This window comes from Polistes canadensis, unplaced genomic scaffold (assembly GCF_001313835.1).
Source record: "Polistes canadensis isolate GaletaPanama2010 unplaced genomic scaffold, ASM131383v1 scaffold_0, whole genome shotgun sequence".
NCBI classification, from domain to species: domain Eukaryota; kingdom Metazoa; phylum Arthropoda; class Insecta; order Hymenoptera; family Vespidae; genus Polistes; species Polistes canadensis.
This window is the reverse complement of record NW_014569547.1, coordinates 3,031,380-3,053,872: the sequence shown is the minus strand read 5'-3', so window position 1 is coordinate 3,053,872 and position 22,493 is coordinate 3,031,380. Positions and strand designations below refer to the sequence as shown.

Genomic DNA, 22,493 nt, shown 5'->3' with positions numbered 1-22,493 from the left:
ATACTCTGATACCCATGACCCAGAGGATACACGAATGCAAAGGGCAAAAAGCGTCACGTACGCGGTCGCGAGCACATGCTATCTCACTCACTGCATCTTATTACGTGTCGTTTCGAGAACGCTCTCGCAGTTGCACGGAAGGATGCGTTTCGCGTTGCAATGCAGCACACCTCTCCTTGTTAATGATACGATCCCTCCTCCCTCCACCTATCATTTCTCTCTCTCTCTCTCTCTTTCTTTCTGTCCCTCCTCTACCTGGTGCCCCTCTCTTCATTCAACTCTTCCAAGCAAGACATTCTGTCGTTGCAATTAACGCGGAGAAATAAAATCGAATCGTCTCGCTAAATTTGTTCCGTAATTATCCATTGATAGGACCAGACAATATCAAGTGTGTAAAGAAGAAAAAAAAGAAGAAGAAGAAGAAGAAGGAAAAGAAGAGATCGAAGAAAGCTTTTCATGATATACTTTCTTTGCTTGAAATATTTTCTTTTGTTGGTTTAAAAAATGTCCGATGAAAAGATTTCGTTCGTCATTTTATAACGTTTGTTCTCATACTTTTATTTGATACTTTCGATTAACTAATAATTTTGAACTAATCAAAACGTGGTACGGTGTTTAAAAGGACTTTTTCTTTTCTATTTCTTTTTTGCATCGTTAAGATATAAAGTTAAAGAAAAGGATTAAATAATATTATCAACGAACAAAATATATATTAACACGTTTTTGCGATCGTATAGTTTAAAAGAGTCTTCAAAATTTATAGATTCTTGGGTTTACGATCGTAGGTTGTTTTTGCGGTATTTCAACGATAGATGAGGCTATATAAAATGTCTATTAAGATGATAGGATAGTAATAGATACTTGAGATATTAAAGAGTTTAGAAGGAAACAAAAGATATTAAGAGAATCGGATCATTGGCCCGAACGTAAGATGGAATCGTTCCGATTGTTAGATTACTTCCGTTAAATTATTTCTCGGATGTTTTATTTCTTCATCATTGATATCCCCACAACGTGTATTATTCTCATTCTAAGATCTCGAAGAATCTTTAAGGTATACGCCGGTGGCCGTTGTGTAATGGTCCGCTTAATGTATCCAATTAGCAATAAATTTTCGAAAGCGAGATGACGTCTATGTATTCTATTCGCACGATACCAATGATAGAGAATTTCAAGCGTGTAATCGGATTAGAGATTAGTGATGGAAATATGAATCACAAATAAAGTATTGATCTCTTAAAGAGAATAAAAAAATAGAAAAAAAGAAGATAAAAAGAACAACGTGGTTCCTTACCTGTATCAGGATCCACAGAAAAGCTGCTGTTAGCTTGAACGATGGCGTATCTTAATAAAGCATTTTTCCCAAGATCGGAATCGGTTGCACTGACAGAACCAACTATTGTATCGGACGGTAAATTTTCCAATAATTCGAAAGCGTAAAAATCTTTTTCAAAACGTGGCTCGTTGTCATTGTCATCGAGAACGGATACAAGAACGGAAGCACTCGCGGTAGCTGCCGGTGAACCGTTGTCCGTTGCCAATACTGTTAACGCGTACCGATCAACGCTTTCACGATCGAGCACCTGCGCCAGGTAAATCCATCCGGTGTTTGGACTGATGCGAAACGCCGCGGAACCCTGGAGACGATAACTCAATCTCGCGTTGTTTCCTGTGTCGAGATCCACTGCAGTCACTTGTAGAATCTATTAGAAATAAAATGAATGTCGTTAATGTTAAAGAAAAGATATTTTCTTTTTTTTTTTTTTTTTTCTTAAGAAATTGATTAATTAAAATTCATCGTATTTTCTTTTATACATACATGAAGTTGTTTATTAAAAGAAATCTCGGAATGTCGAGTCTTTTTAATAACGGATATTATAAAGGATCAAACGTAGGTTCAAGCGTGTTAGTCAAACGTTTCTCATAGTACGAGGGGCTTTATAGGAAGAAAGAAAAAGTATCCAATGGGATAAAGAGGAAAAAAGAGAGAGAGAGAGAGAGAGAGAACGAGAGAGAAAGAGAAAAGATTCTCGTCGATCCGGTCGTTCCGTATTAATTACACTTCCTCCAGGACCCCGTGAACCTTAAACACGTTCGAACCGGTCGATCTTTTCCAGTGAGGGAGTATCGCGCATTAGGAAGGTCAATAAAACTTCAAATACCCAAGTATGAATACGAATACAATTTCAAATTAAAAACCTAGCCCTACCTTTCTACTCCCTTCCCCCGCAAAATAATCAACGAATAATAAAAAGAAATGTAAAAGAATAGAATAATATTATTAAAGAAAGGAAGGAAGGAAGGAAGAGGAATCTGTTAGATTTCGAGAATGAAACTGAAGGTGGAGACGAGGGTACCATTAGAAGAAAACCTGACGTGGGAGCAGCCTGTAATGTGTCTAACTGTACGTTATTAGTTCGCACCAGGTGAAGGGTTACGCTCACTGCAGCCAAGTTACTCTTGCTATGTACTCTTTCTCTATTTCTCTCTCTTTCTTTCTTTAGCACTGCAAGCCAAGATATTGTCCAGATAGCACCGACAGCTCACAGATCTGTTTCGCCGATAGATACTACCGATATATACGTGTACACCAGAGAAAGATAAAACGAAAGATCGAGTACCGAAATGAGGAAGAAGGAGAAGGTTCAAGAAAGGAGAGACAGACAGAAATAAAGAGAAAAAGAAAGAGAGAATGAGAGAGAAAGAGAGAGAGAGTGGTCGTTTCTATCGCTCCCTCGCGTGCGAGTTGTATTAAAAATGTGACGTCATTTAACGGGCGTATCTTGCGGCAAAGATCTCAGGGTCATTCGTCATCGGGATCCTCGTATTCGGGATTACGTTCGTTTGTTGCTAACATCGCGAGAAAGATCCCTGCCTGGGTTATCCGTCCCGCAGAAAGATCTTCTTCGATGACGATCATTGAAAGAGAAAGAGAAAATACCATAAGTTGATGATCATTTCTCGTCATTTTTTCTATACGAGTTCAAGTAAAGCGCATCCTTACTAATGATAGACATTTTTTTTTTCTTCTTCTTCTTCTTTTTCTTTATTTTTCATTACCTTTTTTTTTTTCTTTTTCAAATCACTTATTTGATCGAGACAAGCGCGGAAAATCTTGTACGTATTTAATTTCAGCTCTGTTACCTATCAATTCTATAAACTGACATTTATGTTGCTTCACTCACATTCGTATATATCAGATAATCAAGCTATTTCCTATTAATCTCAGAATACAATTTCTTTCCTAAGCTCTTGGTTGGTCGAAGCTAATCCCTCTTGAGTAAGATTCGACTTAGCTAATCCCTTTCTAGTCGTTTGTCTAGGTTTCTTTCTATCTCTCTCTCTCTCTTTCTTTTCTCTTTCTTTCTCTCTTCCTCTTTCTTTAAAGAGTTGATTCAGAAGCGTAATACGAAGACGGCCGACGATTATCTATTAAAACACATAACTCCCACCGAATGAAATTACATACTCGCTAAAGAAGACTTTACTTTAAGAATCCAAATGAAGAGAATAATGAAGTTAAGGAGACTCCGACGTTAAGAGGTTATTAACTTTACTAAGATTCTAAATCTTATATTGCAATTTATTCTCCGATTTTTTTTTGTTAACTTTTTAACAAATTGAATTATGTTTTAAAAGATTTCAGATTTTGTATTGTCTATTATGCTTTTATATAGCTCTTATAGTATAGTTTTGTATAGTTTAAAGTAATGCTTCTAATGAATTGTTTTATTGGAATATCTTTGGTAACTTCTAAAAGAAGCATTGATAAATTTTATATTAAAAATGTTTAAAAAAACGAACTGATAAGTAACAAATAATATAAAATATAAAATATACTGCTCATATAAGATTTTTGGACAAACTGATCTACCTCGATTACTCTTAAGGTATATTCATTTTTGTTTAAATGTATACAAATATCCCGTTTCTTTGAATTTACGTAGCGATTATAAGCTTTTGATCAGTAGTGAATATCACAAGCAGAAAGATTTAATACGGACACCCATACATCGTGGAAAAAGAAACGGATTCAACTGGACAAATAAATGGGCGTGTGACGGGCGTGTAATGAAGATTTTTCTCACTTGGGAATCGAGCCTGGCGCCTTCGGGAACCTCCACGTGATACTCGTTCCTCTCGAACACTGGGGGGTTGTCATTCACATCCTGAACCTCCACGCTCAAACTGAGATTCGCGGAGAGTCCTGCACCATCCAATGCTCTTATCAGCAAACCATGCCTCTGTTGAGTTTCGTAATCCAATCGTCTTGCTAGATAAAGTTCACCGGTACGTCCATCTATGCCGAATAAATCGTTGCTGTTTTGTACTAACACGTAACGAATTGGTAATGGTGGTGTTGAGTCTCGATCTGTTGCGTGTGCTACGAACAGGGCTGTGTGGAGGGGATGAGATTCTGGTACCGAAATTCGTAAGCTTACACTTCGAAAGAAGGGTGCATTGTCGTTTACATCTTCCACTAATACTTCCACCTAAGAGACAAATTGATATCAAATATTTGACGTTAAAATAAATATAAGAAAAATATGTTATCGTGAACAACGTCATCTTCTTTTTCTTTTTTTTTGTTCTCCGCATGGATTAGAAAAATATCGTATTACCAAAAAAGAATAACAAACTCACTTGACAATATCCAGTTGAAACACCGTTTCTCGCTTCGACGCTTAAAATGTATTTGTCTCGTGTTTCTCGATCGAGGGGTAATCGAATCCTCAGCATCCCCGTGTTGGGATCCATGGATAGATCAGGTTCGTCTGTCGCTAAGTAAAATCGATTTGGTCGTTCACCTGAAAAAATATATAATAACGAAAATATTAATATAAAATAGGAAATGAATTTGACGGAAAGAAATATTAAAGCATTCAATTATTTCGTTCCTTAATTAATTCGTTATATTTTCATTATTCAGGAAATTCATGAACTTTTAGCAAACCACTTAAACGATAAAAAAAAGAATAAATAAAAATAAAATAAAATAAAAAAAATCTAGAAAATTGTTAAGATTTTTGTATCGGGTGTTTCGGCGAAACGTTTAAAAGATAAAATGTAGGATCCACTGGTAGCGTAACAATTCGAGGGTTGTTCAGGATGTCAAATCAATTTATTTACTCGGATTCGATTAATGGTTTCGATTTGGTCGGACAAGAGACTCGTACCAACGAACTAACGCACGAAAATACTTTTTGGTAGGAAAGTGCATGGGGGATGTGTGTGTAAACGCTTTTGGAAAAAGAAAGATACCGAAAACGAATTCGACGACGTGTCCTTGTAACCGACATAACGATCGAACGCTTTGTATCCCGTTAATTTGGCTAATTAGCCAAAAGGTTTCTCCATGTTTGTTTGTTAAGCCGACTCCATCAAAATGTACATTCGAGACTCATACCTGTTACAACCTTCTCTGTCCGATGATCGCAAGTAATTTACCTTAATGATTTTTCTTTCTCTCGGAAAGACTGATCGAACAAAAACTGTGTAGACTGTTTTTTTTTTTTTTTATCGATCGAGATCTCATTGGTACTTTATAAAGTGTGATGTAAATTAACTATAAAGATCAGGTTTTTGATATATCGTTGATAAATCTATCGTCCCGATATAAAGCTGTATTTATTTATTAAAAATATGATTTTCAAATCAATTGAGAAATAAGTACTTCACCGTAGGAGGGTGATCGACAGTTCATCAAATACGGTATGGAGTTAGACATACCGTGCACGCGTACGGGTAATTGTAGAGATCGATAGATCGATCCTATACGATTTTGATCCAAATCGGGATCTTCCCTTTTGCTGTAAGATCACGGAGCACGCGCTCTTTTCTTATTTCTTTCTTCTTTCTTTCTCTTTCTCTTTTACTCGATCACGCTTCCGACAAATCCTGCGGATCTCCCGCGTTGCTCTCGATCTACGTCGACGTATCGGCCGAGTTTTTCTCGTACCAGTAGTAGAAGGAAAAACTAGGTGGACTTTGTGGTGAACGGTGTCCATGAGAAAGATAGAAAGAGAAAGAGGTATTATATATATATATATATAAAAGAGTCTTGTTGAGTAGCTGGGCGGTCTAAGAACGATCTCTTCCATTTCCACGATATCCGATGGCGTTCGACGGCAAAGTAACTTCCCCCCCGTTGTTCACCCTACTCCAACTGTTCCACCTCTTTCTCATCCTACTCATGGATGACCGTCATCGGTGACATCGAGTGACATCGGGCCGTTCAGGCAGTGTCCTTAAAGATGCTACTCGTTCCCTTACGTGACCGGCATAATTTATTGACCGCTATTTATACTCGTTTTCCTCGTCACCATCCTTTCCCTCAAACTCCGCCCTATATACATATACGTGTTACGAATATGTGTGTTCGTATAACACAAACTTGAACGATCTGATTCTAAATCCTTTGGATCGATTAAATAAAAACGAAAGGATTCGATAAAAAATTTATCTCGATCTGAGAAAAAGATCTAATAGATTTTTCCATCAAATGGATTAACATTTATGACGTATCCGGTAGTTTTGTTTTTGGTTAAAAGAGAACCGACAACGTGTATCTTATTAAATCTCTTGACTTTTATTCTTAAAAAGAAGAAAACATTTATTCAATATATCGTTCCATCGCAATACTCATTCGGTATCTTTAAGGTAAGATCGATGATATCGTGACTGTTGACCTTTGGTATACAACAAAAATATATCTAAAGGATCTTTAAACTGTACTGTAATGTAAAGTGCAATTTGCCAATGGCTTAGGTTAATGCTCAAAGTTCGATTAATTATCCACTCGACACGAGACAGACACGTGATTCCGAAAGAGATCGAAGAAAATCGATGACTCTTTCACGTTTCATGGCCACGAGAAAGACGAATCGTTTTTCCAACACCATCAGTGCATAGAATCGATCCTTTGGGACTAACGAGCGATCGAGCTTATCGTTCCATTGCTATATATATATATCTACGTATGAAAGTATGCGTGCTGAGTTTGAGCGAAATCCGCGAGAAGGGGTTTGCTTGCCAGTTTGTTGGCTCGCTTGCTTGCTTGCTTGCTTGCTTGCTTGCTTGATCGAACGAATAATAATGATTCCTGGTCATCGGAACGGGGAAGAGAATATTTTCTGTCTTTCTTTCTTCATGTCTCCCGAGGGTCTCCTTCTTCTCATCAGGGTGCCATCGTGGGTGTAACGAAGACAAATCGCTCGTGTATTTGATTAATACGCTGGAACCTTTCTCCCGAATATCTCGCTCTTTCTCTCTCTCTCTCTCTCTCTCTCTCTATCTTTTTTTTTCTATCTTTTTATTTCTCTTTCTCTCTTCTTTCTCTTTCTGAGACCGATGAGCGTTCGTGAAGCGAATCGAGAGCGAGTTTTTGCTAGCACCTTGCTCGACAACTGAGAGAAAACCATTCTGCAACCTACTCATTACTGATTCATTCTCGCCCCTTTTGCAACTTGGCCAAAACTACGTTTCCTTTATCTTTTGTTAATATTCATGAATACTCGTTGCGGGATGCAGAACGGAAAATAATTTAGAAAAAAAAAAAGAAAAAAAAAGAAAACAGAAAAATTAGGCATCGAAAGAAGTATAAGAAAAGATTTTCAATTAGAGTTTCGTCGGTTTGAAACATATAAAAACTCATGCGTTCTACATGGTAACTACCTTATAAACGATTAGTAGTATAATGTCGAGACTTAAGGTATACGGTAAGTCTCGGTCAGAGTTCTCTTTCCTTATTTACTACCATCTTCACCCTCCTCCTCCTCCTTCTCCTCTTCTTCTTTTACAAAGTCTCTCGTTAGCCCTAGCAGTGTCTCTCGCAACCGACATCGTGCCAACTTTTTTTATTCAACCCCCTCTTCTATGTATCTCTCTCTCTCTCTCTATTTTTCTTCTGGTGTCCCCATCCTTTTTCTTCCCTTTTTCTCCTTCTCAATCGCGCAAACGGAATCCATTTCTAGTTCCTTGACTCCCATGTACCAACTTCTCTCTTTCCTTCTTATTCTCCCCCTCTTTCTCTCCCTTCTTGTTCGACGTATAATTCCTTCTCCTTTCAGATACCTTGCTCGCCTCGTTCTCACGTGTACAACGCACTACTCTTCTTCTCTCTCTCTTTCTCTCTCTTTCTGTTTTACTCGACAACGATGGCCGCGAAAGACAGAGACATGGAAGACTCTGCAAGGGTCCTCGCGGTAGTAGTACGTTATTGATTATTTATTTTTGTTCTATAGTCTTCACGTGAGTCCACTAGAGGCCACCCTTCGACGATCACCATGGGCGTCGACTTGAAAACTTCTCTCGGTAACTTTTCTGATAAATCCTAACTAAACTCGGATAAGTACGACTCAATCCTATAATTGTATGTAACTTTTTTCTCTATGCCAATAGCTTCTTTGGATGATCAAGATCAACCTCTAATCAAGATCTAAACGTGAAACAGTGTACATTTATCTAAGAAGATCACAAGAAAACCGAAAAGACCATACACGAAAAGCAGTTCTAGTCGATCGAACGAACGATCGTGAGATCTCTTTCTTTTTCATTCTTTTTCTCTATCTATCGAAAACGATTTTCCTCTTTCCCATAGAAAGTATATATCTATCCAGAGCATGGTGTGTGTAGGTCCTCCTCGTCTTCTTCCTTCGGCGCCCATGTAGTTCTCTTGCTCTTGCGTTCGCCGCATCGAGCGTAGATCGGAAAACACGTCGAGTGAGTTTGCAAGGATCGAGTTGAAGAAAGAAAGACACTCACAAAGAGAGAGAGAGAGAGAGAGAGAGAGAGAAAGAGAGTAGCTTGGTTACTTGGTAGCTACTAGTTCGATCCCGTCGTCAATCTTAGTAAAAAGTTTCTAATTGGTACCAACGAGTGGTTATATTGAAATCAAGGCGTTGCTAAAACTGGTTGAAATCATTTCGAATGATCACCGATCGGAATGATCGACTGATCTATCCCGAAGAATCATATATATTTTTTTTTTCTTCGACCTTTTATTCTTTTTTTTTTCTTACTCTTCCCTTTTCTGCTAGGGTCGCAGCTTAAATCTCTTAAATTAGATCGTTCCTTTTTGACACTAGGAAGAGGATGAGAGAGACTAAGTTGACGAGGGTGGGTGGAAAGGGATAGGGTGGGGTGTTTTGTTGGTACGGGTGCGAAGTGGTTCGAAATGGTGGTTTGGGAATGTAGAAGGATCGTAAATCGTAAGAGAGCGCGTTGTACGTCGTCGTTCAGGCTCGTATTTGTCACGGGCTTTAAGTTGTTCCTTCCATCGGCATTACTCGACGACGAGCGCTTATCCTTTATTGTCGCTTCTCGTGTTTCAGAAGCGCCGATCGGAATAATAAACCGGTCGAAACGTTTATCTTTTAATAAAACACCTCTCAACCAACCACTTCTTTCTTTCTAAACTTCCTTTCGTTTATTATCATTTTGTTTTCATTTTCTTTAAGCAATCGTCTCTCTAATTTTTCTTTTTTTATTTTTTGTATCTATTTCCAAACGATCAACCGTGAATCTCGTCTATGAAATTGACTTTATCTATAATGATCCTTTAAACAGAGATGTTCCATTTTAATCGACGATCATCCAATAACATCTATATATCAAGTTTATACGTAGAAAAATATTTATTGTTTTGCACAGAGATAACATTTCATTAGATTTCAAATATTTTTCACTACGATTTTATAATGTATATACAAAGATAACGATTTAACATTTATAAACCATTACACGAATTTTTCTAGAAACGTTTTACCCATAGTATAATATAATTTAAGTATGTAAGATACATACAATACGTATCTTAAATATTTCTACCTACGATTAATTCATTGCAAAACAAAACAAAAAATGTTAAAGAAAATTTATAGAACTAGAATATAAAATCAGTGAAATATATTATTATAAAAAAGAAAAAAAAAGTAATGATAGATCGATATAAGATACGTATCGTATGCGGTGCTCCCTTTTACGTTCCACCATTCTCAATAACTCGGTTCCACTACCAAGATGGTAGTCGTGAAGTTTGGAGCTCCTTTTATTTTGCTAATTAACTCGTAACGGGCCATCCCATGGACTGAGCGAGGTCGGACTCCGGTGGCCGGTCGTCCGGTCGTCCGGTCACCGGCCGGCCGGCTGTGTTCTTTCAGGGGCGGCGCCGTCATCACACACTGGCTCACCAACGACGAGAAAGAATCACGCATTTACGATCGTTCAGGAAAAGGTCGTAATCGCCTACGGTAAATACTTTGTCGCCTGGTCATCTCTTAACCACCAACACCAACGAACACATTTCCATCGACATCACCGTGCTACCCTATCGACGATGAGAGAAAAATAAACATAAAAAAGAAAAAGAAAAAGAAGAAACAGAGAGAGAGAAAGAGTGGTGATGAGCAGGGTGGGGGGCCAGGGGGGAGTCCATTTTGCGAGGCCGTAACCCGCCGAATTACGAGCCGTACCGCTCTAAATATGGGGATACGGCCTCTTTCTCTCGCTACCTTTGCTCCCACTTTTTTTCTTATCCTCTTCTTCTTCTTCTTCTTCCTCTCTTCCAGCTCTCCTCATTTCCCCCCTCCGATCCCCCATACCCAATATTTTTGTTTCTCTTCATTTTAACACACACGTGCTGCTCGGCAGCCGGCGCGATCGATTATTCCCGCGCGGAGAACTCCTGGAATGTCCCAAGTCGGGTTTCTCGGAGCTAAGACGTCCAATACCAAGTGTAAGACTATGAAAGGAACCCTTAATCGTTTGCATAAATCCCAAGATTTTTAATTGGACCGGTAAGCTCGGCTATAGGGGCCGATCGTGATAGGTACGATCACGTGAGAACGATACTCATTTTCTTCTATTCTTTTCTATCTCTCTCTCTCTCTCTTTCTCTTATTTCTTTTACTTTAGAGCTTACTTAGTTGAAAGATGAGAAAAAAATGTATTTTCTCGTCGATCGTTAATTAACGTACGATGCAAGAACTAATTGCATGCACTACTATTTCTTACCGATATTTGGTATATCTGTTTATTTCTAATTTAGAATTACACATAAAATCGTTGTAATTAGTAATTAGGTTAATTACAATTAAAAATAATTATTCTCGTGAATATTTTTGTTTCTTGTGTTAATATATAATAAAAAGAAATTTATAATAATTCGTACGTGTCTGCGTGTGTAATATTTTATAATCGATGTATATATTATATGTATATGAAATTCCTCGGCATTCTCATCAATGCAAAGAGTCTTCCGACGAAGTCGGACACAGAAGAAATCTTACAGTTTTTCCTAAGCATTGAACATAAAATACTTTGATATTCTATAAAAAATATCAAGTTACTTTTCAAAGAAATGGCAAAGTAGGAAAAATTTGCAGCATCGCATTCTTTGCCATTTTATGAACCTTTTCAGATTGATTTATGATTCGACATGATATTCTACGCGTTGATAAAGGAGTGTACTTTAATTTAATATAAGTTCCATTAAAATCTATTTACTTTTAGTGTAAAAAATATTTACCAAAACTTTTCAAAGAAATTGAAAAGATGCACAATTTACAGCATTGCATTCTGTGACATTTTCTGAACTTTACATGCTAAATTTATAACTCGAAATTATTAGCAATGGCGGATTTCCGGCTATGACGGTAACATATATACAGTTATTAAAGTTACCGATGGTAAGAGAAATCGTTTTAGGTATATGGGATTGGAGTTAGCCTGATCTTGTCTCGTAAAGTCCTCCTAGCGTCTATGTGCTACGACACGTCAATATATATTCCTTAAACGAATCGACGTAGGATTGAAATGTGAGGAGAGGGTCGCGAGTCGGCTCGGAGAAAGCCGGATAGTCTCAAGAAGGAGAAGAAGACTCTTGAGAGAAGAAGAAAAAGAGAGAGAGAGAGAAAGAAGAAGATAGAAGAAGAACGAGCAGACCCCCGTCAACGACAACGTTCCTTTACCCGCGATATCGCTTCTTCATCGCATTCATCGCGTCGCTCGACTCTACCGCGAATCCTGGGGCTAATCATCATTATTTAATTACGAGATCGTTTTTCCCTCAGTTTCGTAGAGTGTCGCGAGTGGTCGTTCGAATGTAACTGTCCCGTTGAAAAAAGATTTAACCCGTGTTTTCTTTTAATTCGAGTAAATATTTGAAAAATTGCTTCGTCTCACGTATCGTATATATATATATATAACATATACCAAAGAAACGTTGGTATATATATGTGTTTTTCTTAAAAATAATAAAGAATACATTATGACCGATCGTATATATATATAATTTCACTCAAATGCGTTATCACGTTTAACACGATTTACAAATACTAAATGGAAATCGTTTTCTTAAAACATTGGTAGGAGGATATATATATATACACGTATATACTTACGTCGAGGATCGTAGCAAGAGCTGTGCATCGGAGTAGTGCACAATAGTGCAAGAAACGTACGCTCGCATTGGAGATCGGTAAACAAACGAATAGGGCTTCGTACATGCGTAAGACGTCCTGGAGTAGGACGCGGCTAAATGGTCGGCTATGTTCCCCCGAGAAAAACGAGAATAAGGAGTAGAAATAGGAGGAGGAGGAAGAAGAGGAAGAAGGAGAAGAAGAGAGAACGGAAGAGAGAGAGAGAGAGAGAGAGAGAGTCTCTCTAGCAAGACGCTGCACCGCAAGAAAGACAAGACAATGGACGGCGACAATAAGGCTGCCGGGCATCCAACGACGCGAAAATAAATTAAAATGATGCTCGACATTAGCTAGCGCGAGCCTACCACCAAAGACCTACTACTACTATTACTACTACTATTACTACCACTATTGCTATCCCCTTCTTTCGCAGGAAGAAGATTTCTTTCCTACACGTTCAAAACTCTGCGTACATGGCTCGGTAGACGTTGTCTTACCAACTTGGGGACTCCTAGATTCAGATTCACAAGCCTATTCGATCTGTGTTTCTAACTACGGGATGAATAAATAATAATATTCGTATGTTTCTTGCATTGTTACTCTAGTATAATTTATTTCTAAAAATTATCATTCCGATATACGGACGTATATATATATATATACCTATTTTAAAAATAAAATTAACTTTTGAAATTAAATTCGTTCGTATTCGATGACGTATCATCAAAGATTCTTCAACAGTTTCCTCCTCAATTACGTGGAAAAAAGTTAAATGCGTGAAAACGTTGAATGATCTCTTTCTCTCTCTCTCTCTCTCTCTCTCTCTCTCTCTCTCGAACGAGTTACCATCCTCTTTCGCAAGGAAACAATCTCATCTAGTATTACCCTGTGGTAATTCTCCCTCGTCGAAATTCCAAAGTGAGGCACGAGCTTAAAGAGGTTCGAATCGAAGCGGCAGAAGATATCTGATAGGAAGATAGAAAGAGATGGGTAGAGAGAGAGAGAGAGAGAGAGAGAAATGGTAGGAGAAGGACGTATAGATACCTATATATTCACATACACACACACATACATTGTTAGTAAGATAGAAAGAGAGAGAGAGGGAGATAGAGAGTAAAAGGGACGGAGAACGTCTATGCTAGCGGCGATGGTAAACGGCGATAACGAGGCGCGAGATAAGGGTCGAGGAGGTGCATCATATACGAAAGAGGGATAGGGTTGGGGAAAGGGGATTGTGAGGGAAGAAGAGGGAAAAAGGGAGAGCCGGTCTATCGTTGGCCTTTTACAACATCTAGGATCGCGGCATATGCACCGTATCTTCGGCGTATCTGTACACACACACACGTATACATACATATAAACATATACACACATCCTACATCAATTCTCACATACACGGATTCACGTCGTAAAAGTAGCCGTGATTTCTGCACGCCCGAGCGTAATTTTTTCGTCGTAGCCACTGCGGTAGTACAAGCAGAGTCTTCCAATAACCAACGATCGTGCTATAGGTATATAGGTGTATGGATTAAAGTTGTATGTGTATATATGTGCGAGGGAGAGAAACGGTTCGTATACGGTTCAGACGAGATACCAAGGCGTACCGAGATGCGCGCGCTTCGGTATATCTTACGAGCATCTAAGGATTCCACCGATTCACCGAGGTACTCGCTTTAAAAGATTTTTCCTAGCCTTGAGAGGAACCCCATGAAGTACGTTGTTGTTTCATCCTTTTCCAAATCGATCGACTTGCTTTCCTTTCCCTTTCCTTTCCCTTTCCTTTCCCTTTCCTTTCCCTTTCCTTTTGTTTTTTCTTTCTATTTTATCAAAATTATGTTCGTTGTTCCTAAATCTTTCGAATGCACAATTATTTATTTGATTTTTTTGATTAGTAAATCTTACGGAAAGAGAGAGAGAGATACATTTTTGATTTCTAAACGTAGATTAAACGGTGAAACGAATTGAAGGGTTGGTATTGTGCAATAAAATTTGCTAATGATGTGATAAACTAGAGTGGAAAAGATTCGAGAAGAGTTGTAGAATGGAGAAAGGAGCAAAACCCAAGAAGATCAACAGCGTCGCGGTACTTTGCCGAGATGCCACGAGGTCGTCCCTCTCGAAACGGAGAGAGAGAACGATTTGCATCGGGCAATAAACAGCCGCTGTCGAAAATGATATAAACGGGTGCTGAGGCCCGCCGAGCGAAGCCAACTGGGATTATCATACGTGCTCCGAGCTTCTTTTACTCTCCCCCTTTACCCATCCCCATCCACATCCCTATCCCCAAGTCCCCCTTCGTCTACCCATCTCTCATGGCGATGTTAATACCAGAGGAAAAGGAAGAACTAAACATTAGTTTCTGGATCCTTTATATCTGTAATTGAGCTTACGTGTATCGATTTAGAAAATACTTAAGTATTTATGCGAAAACGATTTTCTTAACGTAGATTTTATTACTTTCCTACAATCATGGAAAACTTAATAGAGGTAAACTCGAACGAATTACGAGATTTACCGATCATTACCGATATCCTCGATTATGTAATTTCACTCTAATTAATAGTGTACATTTCTCTATACCAGATATATGTAGAAATTGCATGAAAGTAGTCTAAATACGCATGGCGAACAATCAAGGAAAAAGAATGATCGTTATTACCGATCGGATCTTGTTCGATTTGTAACCTTTCTACATCGAAACGGTCCAATTTACTTTCCGAACGCGATGGTAATTGAATCAGTTTGATTCTATTTAAATTCTTTCCACTCCGAATTCTACGTGCCGAAAGAGGATAGAAATATAAACGTGAACGAGAGGGAGAGAAAGAGAGAGAGGGACGGAAGGGGGTGTACAAAATTCCGGGAACGGAGTTACGCAAATCAGACCGCGAGCATTCGTCGTTGCATGGTGAAAAGAGAAAGAGAGAGAGAGAGAGAGAGAGAAAAGAAACTCCTTGCTATCTCAAACCGCGGATCTTTCAGCACGGAACTCTTCGAGAAATCCCTTCGCTCGAGATGCAGAAAGTCGAGGATATTCAGCGAGTAGTTTCGTGGACTGAACAACCAACCAACCAACAGACGACGACGACGACGACGACGACGACGGTCGCACAAAATTTGCAAGTCCGGTGTAAGCACGAAGTTAATGTAAGGTGGACAAGACGATTGCGATGGACAAGAACTTTTAAAGGTAACTACATATTCGTATAATAAAATCTTGTTACGGAAAAAAAAAGAAAAAGAAATGATTTCCTTTCGTAGCAATTTTATCGAAGTAAAAACAATCCCACTACTTCTCAACGTGGACCTGTCACAATTCCATTTGTGTATTCAACCGTGTTCGAAAAGACCTCATCACGCGTATTTTTCCCTCAAAAAAAAACTCGAGAATGGATTTTAATCGGCCATGAAAAAAATAGTTTGATCTTTATAGCAATCGTTAAACGAACGAAAAGAGATTCGTCGTTTATAAAGAATTTCGGAAACGCGTAGACTCGATCGTTCATATTATCTTCTTTTTTATCGGTACAAAAGATGTTCGATAAAAATGAAATGATTCCTGTTTCTATCTCGTTTAGAGTTTGGAATGAAAGACGGACAGTAAGATGATGAGATTTAAGTAGACGCAGGGATAAAAGGAAGAAGAAAAAAAGGAAGGGTAGTCGGGTTTTTTTTACGAGAAGTGATAAATAAATTAAATGACTCTTGTCATGGAATTAAAATTATCTTGGAATATAAAACGGTGCTAATACAATCAGCATTGGTTTAGGCCAAGGATACTTCGGCTCCTCCTGATCGTGTCGAAATAATTATCTCCGCCTAGCATTCTCCCCAACCATCCCCCCCCCTATTCCTCATCCCTGAAACCTTTTTTCTTCTCATCGTATATCGGCACGACCGACCAATTAGAGAAACGGAATCGGTTTTTTTGGTAGGCGTATTTGTCGTTAACGTTATTGTTACCGATCGCGACCGAAAAGGGAACGTTTCAAGAAACCAGTATTCCAGTCGTCAAAATTCAATATCTCACGCGAAAATTGAAACGAAACAAATAAAAACAAGCGAAAGGCAAAGAAATTTGACTTTATTTTTTTAGTAGAATATTAGAGAATCCTATTCGAATTTATCGATCGATTTTAAACGAATCAAACGTTAAATACAAAATAATCGATATAAAATGTTGTCACTATGATGTTGTTAATAAAAAAGATAAAATCAAATGGGATTAAGAGTCAAGAAAATTTCTCTCACGAAAAGGAATCGTCAAGTTTCACATCGGCAATCCCTCGTATCTCATTCCACGTCGAGAAAAAGTTGAAAGAGGGGAGGAGTAGGATCCGGTGAGGGTGAGGGGCCTCAAAGGCGAACGGAGCGGCGATATTTAAAGCGTATGCAAAGAGTGCAGCTCCATAGCAGCTAGCAGCTCTCTCTTTCTCTCTCTCTCTCATGGTGGAAAGAGAGGGACAAAAAGTCCTGGACAATGGCAGCTTGCGTTCGGCTGCCCGGAATCCGACTCGCGACGATTTATGCGACCTCGACAACGACGACAACGACGACGACGACGACGACGACGGTCCTGCACCTCCTTCTTCTCATTTTATTCCTTCTCTCAACTGCACACGAGGTGCATTCTCTCGGGACGAAGAATCTCAGGCTCCGAAAAGTACGAAATACTGCTAGTTCGGATGGAATCCCTTACCTGTCCTCGAACGCTTGCCACCATTTTAACCAGTATTTTCGATTAACTCGGGGAACTTTGAACACGAGCGTAACCAAGATGGACGTTTAACAGTGGATACTTATTACTCACTTACCTACTTACTTACTTACTTACTTTTGTTTTATTTGATTTTGGTTTTATTTCTTATTGAAGAAATGCGACTAACTTACGTAAAAATACGATGAAAATCAAATTGGATTGGTGGAGAACTTAGGTACTCTTACGAGACTTACGATCGTTACGGGAAAGTTCGTCGAAGCGAGAATACGAGTCGCGAAAGTCCCGATCGTTATGCGATTACGTTTAAACCCTTAACGAAGACGCTTGTTACCGTCGTTATCGTTTCTTCCGATGTACTTTGAAACGATTCGGAGAAAGGAATCTCTCTTTCTTTCTTTCTTTCTTTTTCCACTTTGATTCGTACATCCGAGAGAAAAGACAAACTATCGTCGTGTAGTACGTTCATATCGATCTTGTTTCGTGTCACGGGTGTCACTATATTCGATTACGCTTCCTTCCTCTTAACCTTTAGTAAGTCAGAATTTTTTCAAAATCTTTTATTTCGAATGATTCAAATTTGTCAGTAATATTAGCAGTTCGTGCACGTATTTTCTTAGAAACCGATCCACGTTAAAAAAAAGAATTTCGTTTCCTCTCTTTTACTGATTTTCGAAGATTTTTTTCTCAAACAAGCGTGGAATATCTGAAAAGTTAGGAGCGGCCAGTTGTTGTTGTTGTTGTTTTCTTTTAGATAAGATAAGACTGGTAGATTTCATCTGTACCCGATCTGACGCGGACCGATGATTTTCTTCTTCTCTCTCTCTCTTCTCTCGAGGTGCTATAAACTCGGCCGTAAAATGAAAGCCGTTCCTCATTTTGTCGCGAGGTTTTATGGAAGGATACAGTATCCGGCATGTTCACCTCTCGAACGACGCACCCAATAAGGACTTCGTCTACTTCCAAGTGTTTTTAAGTATCGACCTCGAGGGGACAAGTCCCGCGTCATCCGTTTTTATCCATTTCTAGAATCCCCTCCCCTTTCATTTTATTTCATCCACGTTCGATATGTTGCTCGACGGTTTAATCGAGAATTCGCGAGTATTAAAGAATATTCATTAGATTATAATTTTCGTACAATTATTTCAACTATCTTTCGATTTCTCCCGAAGCTTGTGAAATTTTTGTTTAAGGACAAATGCAATTGGACAACAACAATAATTCCATCATTCTCTTTTCTCTCTCTCTCTCTTTCTCTCGTAAACTTTTCTCCATCGCGTACCTTTTTTTTCTTTTTCCTTTCCTTTCATCTGGAGAACGAGTTCGTGTTCATCGAAACAGGTGTCGTAAAATGGGGTAGGGGGAAAAGATAGCTGCTGAGCATCGATGCGAATCGTAGTGTCTGTGTGTACGTATAGAGTGCCTTGTGCGCAAGCGTTCACAAACGTTCACCGGCTCCCTTCAACTTTAATCTGATAATCTGATTGGCTGCTGTGTGTCAAATATTGCGAACTCGCACGCCGGGCCGCATCTTCTCGCGCGAACAGGTTCTTCTGCGGACGCGTGGCCCTCTCCTTCCTTTCCTCTCCTTCCCTCTCTCTCTCTCTCTCTCTCTCTCTCTCTCTCTCTCTCTCTCTCTCTGTCTCATCATCATCGACTAAAATCAGCGATTCGATCCAGAGGATATCAGCGACTTTCGATAAATGGAACGATCTTACTGCTTAAATGGCAAGAGTTGAAGAGCGTTTCGGGGGAAAAAAGAAATATGTAAATGTACTTACTTTTAAAGTAGACGAGTTCATTTCAATATGCATGAATTGCGTTTTTTTACGAGTAAACGTGCAAAAATTCATGTCATTAAGGATAGCAATGATCGTAACGTTGCGTCAAATTCTTCAATGAAGAAAAAAAAGTGGTAGCGCGGAAACAAAAAAGAAGAAAACAAATAAGAACAAATATAATAAAATTACTTTGAAACTCTCGTCTTGGGAAACAAACACATTTCGTTACCAACGGATATCGCGTTATATTTCCGATGAAAAAGAAATGTTTTGCAAAAAATAATATGACAAAGAGGAGAAATAAGAAAAAGGAAATAAGAAGAGAAAGAGAGAAAGGGAGAGGAAGGTGGATATGGTCTTTCTATCTATCTCTCTCCCTCTCGCGAAAGTATCCGCATTGATATGCAAGAGGTCTGCATATGCGGGCCATGGCGGTCGAACAATACGACCACCACCGGTAAGGCACCACCGTGTAAACTATCCGCCATTGTCGGGACTATAATGTACCGTGGAGCCGTGCTCGATGCACGCCGAGACACTTTACACGGTGCACCGGGTATATGGCGCGGTGAGCGCAGGTCGTGACGCGCCGTATCTTGCATCGGATGTACCACCAGTGTGGAAACACGGATACGTACCTCTCATCCTCCCTCCATTTACCTTTTACCTTTTCCTTTACGTACCTTGCCCACCCCTCCAACCCACCTCCCACTCCACCCGCCTTACAAACCCTACTTGCTGCATCAGGACGGACCTTCGCTTATTCCCTTATTTCATTTTTTTCCTTATCATATTTTTGTCGTTTTCTTCTTCTTACTTTTTTATGAAGTTATTTTAATCTACTCTATATGCGAGAGCATGGGTATTGGTTCAAGGTTTTTCGTTCATTAAAAAAGAAGGACCCGCATGGTGAAAATCAACCTGTTCGAGTTTAAAGATCCCAGACAATCCATCAGGGTTTTCTATGTTAGTTGATCGAAATGAAAAAAAAAAAAAAAAGATAAAAGAAATAAAAAGAAAAAGATCACGAAAGAGAAATAAATGAAGAAGGAAAAAATGAAAGGAAGAAAGAGACGAGAGATCGTAGACGGACTTAACCGTAGGTAGGTACGACAATACGAGTTTAAATTATCCGAATGGAAGTCAAAATGGGGTCGTTACCAATAAGGAAAACTGCGAATCCTGTGGGCACGAAGCCAAGCACGAAGTACCCGTGACGAGCATGGCGCGTTATCCTTACGAGACGCGCGTTCCACGTTCCTATCACGTTGAATAGATATTCTCGTATGATTTACATGCCGTTTGCTCATACCAACTTCTCTTACCTCTTCTTATCCTCTCTCTTTCTCTCTCTTTCTCGTTCGTTTCCTCTTTCTCTTCGCTGAGGGTACCAACCGAAGAGCCAATGGAAGAAAGAAGAAGAGAAGAATATTCTCGAGAGCAAGCTCGTTTTACCTACGATAGTGTATCGTGCTTTGCACGTGCTTGTAGGTATACCGAATCGCCACGTAGGCGTTTTCGCATCCTCCTCCTCCTCCTCCTCCTCCTCTTCTTCATCCTTTTCTCCTCCTTCCCCCATTTCTTTTTCTTCTTCTTCTTCTTCGTCGTCCTCGTCGCAATCCTCTTCTTATTCACTCTCGTGACGCGACTATGCTAACGCGGTAGCGCCGCGCGTGGAATACGTTTTCGTTGTATACGTTTTCGCGAGGTCTGCCTAGCTCGAGGAGAAGATGCTAACGCGTTTCTCAAACTTTTTAGATTACTTCTTTTATGAGCGGAAGGTATTATCCGATCTTCTCGATGACCCCCGGAGCTATTGCGATTACGACGGAACTAGGTACTTCTAACGACGATCGCTCGAGTTACATGCTACGTTGCACTTATTTATTATTTTTTGTTTTAGTTTTCTCTTTGATCTTTTAGATGAAAAGTATTCCCCAACATAACGGAATCTTAACCTTGATCATTCACGCGGTACATTTAGAAACGCAATCTAAAGAAAAACTGATAAGGATCGTTTAACTAGTGCTACGCGTCTTTCATTTTATAAGAAAACTGATTCATTGCCGATTCGTATCTAAGATTAAACTGTATATTTTGCATTTGTTGTTTAGAAACGATGAACAATTTATTATTTATGAAACAAGCGTAGATAGAGTTTAACTTACCTGATAATGATGACGTAGTATCCTTAATACCACCGATGACAGTACTTTGTGGTTGATTTTCTTTAACTGTGAGAACGTATCGTGGTCTTTCGCAAGTAGTTATCATGTGTCCTGGCGAATACATCGTTATCCTAACTTCCGCATCTACGGTACTTTTTAATCCAGCTGCGTCGGTGGCCGTAACATTGAGTTGGTATATAGCAGATCTTGAAAGAAAACTTGGCATTGAAACGTGAAGTTCACCGGTGTTTCGATTTATTCGAAATACTCCAGCTTCGTTGCCACTGGTTATTCTATATTCAACTTCTCCAAATAATCCTGCATCTAGATCACTCGCTGATACCCTTAAAATTGGTCCTTGAAATGGGACGTCGTTTCTTATAGTCACGTTGTATTTCTGTGGTTCAAATATTGGACTGTTGTCATTAACATCGGTTATTTGTACTCGGACGATTGCTATTGTACTGAGACCACCTGAAACAAAATAAAACATTTGTTAATAGATATATATGAAATTAATTTCATTTGTTTACATAATTTCATTCATATTATTTGTTCCATTTGAAATGGTTTAGGAATAGTTTGGAATGATTCGGTGTACTTTGATATTCGCAAACCTGACTCTTTTAAAATGTTCAACAATTGTAAACCATTGATGATCGTAAATATAATAATACATAATCGTATATACAGAATATAGACAGTATAATGTAACTCAGTTCAAAGTAAAAAAAAAATTAAAGAAATTGTCTATAGAATAAAATGGTAACTCGTGTTAGAGTTTGTAGCACAATCTCAGCGAGCTTGTTGTACGCCCGCATTCGTTCGAACGTTATACAAGGTAAGAAAATTTCATGCTTGGCTACGAATGTGCGCCGAATTGTGCACGCACGCACAAACTTAAGAAAGAAAAAAAGAAAAAAGAGTCAAGGGGACGACGGGGGAAGAAATACGAGTACGACAATGTCGAGAATAACGGAGGTGGGAGTTAAGTCTCGAAGATTTATGATGCCGGTGTCAATAAAGTCACCTCCGATGTCTCTGTGTCCGTGCTCGATGTACTCGCCTTGAAACTTGATACACCCCTGAGTCCTTCGGAAACACCTAACCATTCCCTTTTGCCGCCCTTTGATCCTACGCTGAATACAAAATTTCAAGAAAAACAAAAAAGAATACAAAAAAAAAGAAAATGCAAAAGATGTAACGATCACAAAACAAAATCAAAATCAAACTTCTAAATTTTATAATATAATAAATATCGATTTACGTTATCTTTCTCTTGGTTCTAATTTATGCTTTTCATTTGATACATTTAACTAAGATGGTTTTCTTTGACTTCGTTACTGTTAAGAATGCAACGAAGTTGATCTTCTTCTCCGCGAGCAAAAGCAAGGTGATTTTTTTTTCT

General features: G+C 38.9%; 1 protein-coding gene across 1 annotated transcript in view; it reads right to left on the bottom strand.

Annotated features, from left to right (window-relative positions):
- The window catches only part of LOC106787516 (protein dachsous), a 133,245-nt gene that overhangs the window by 25,139 nt on the left and 85,613 nt on the right, over positions 1 to 22,493 (bottom strand). Inside the window, exons 3-6 of the mRNA XM_014750348.1 lie at positions 21,086 to 21,559; positions 4,645 to 4,808; positions 4,089 to 4,493; positions 1,295 to 1,703 (exon numbers count right to left, since the gene is read on the bottom strand). Of these exons, the coding sequence (XP_014605834.1) occupies positions 1,295 to 1,703; positions 4,089 to 4,493; positions 4,645 to 4,808; positions 21,086 to 21,559 (1,452 nt within the window). The remainder of the gene's footprint in view (positions 1 to 1,294; positions 1,704 to 4,088; positions 4,494 to 4,644; positions 4,809 to 21,085; positions 21,560 to 22,493) is intronic.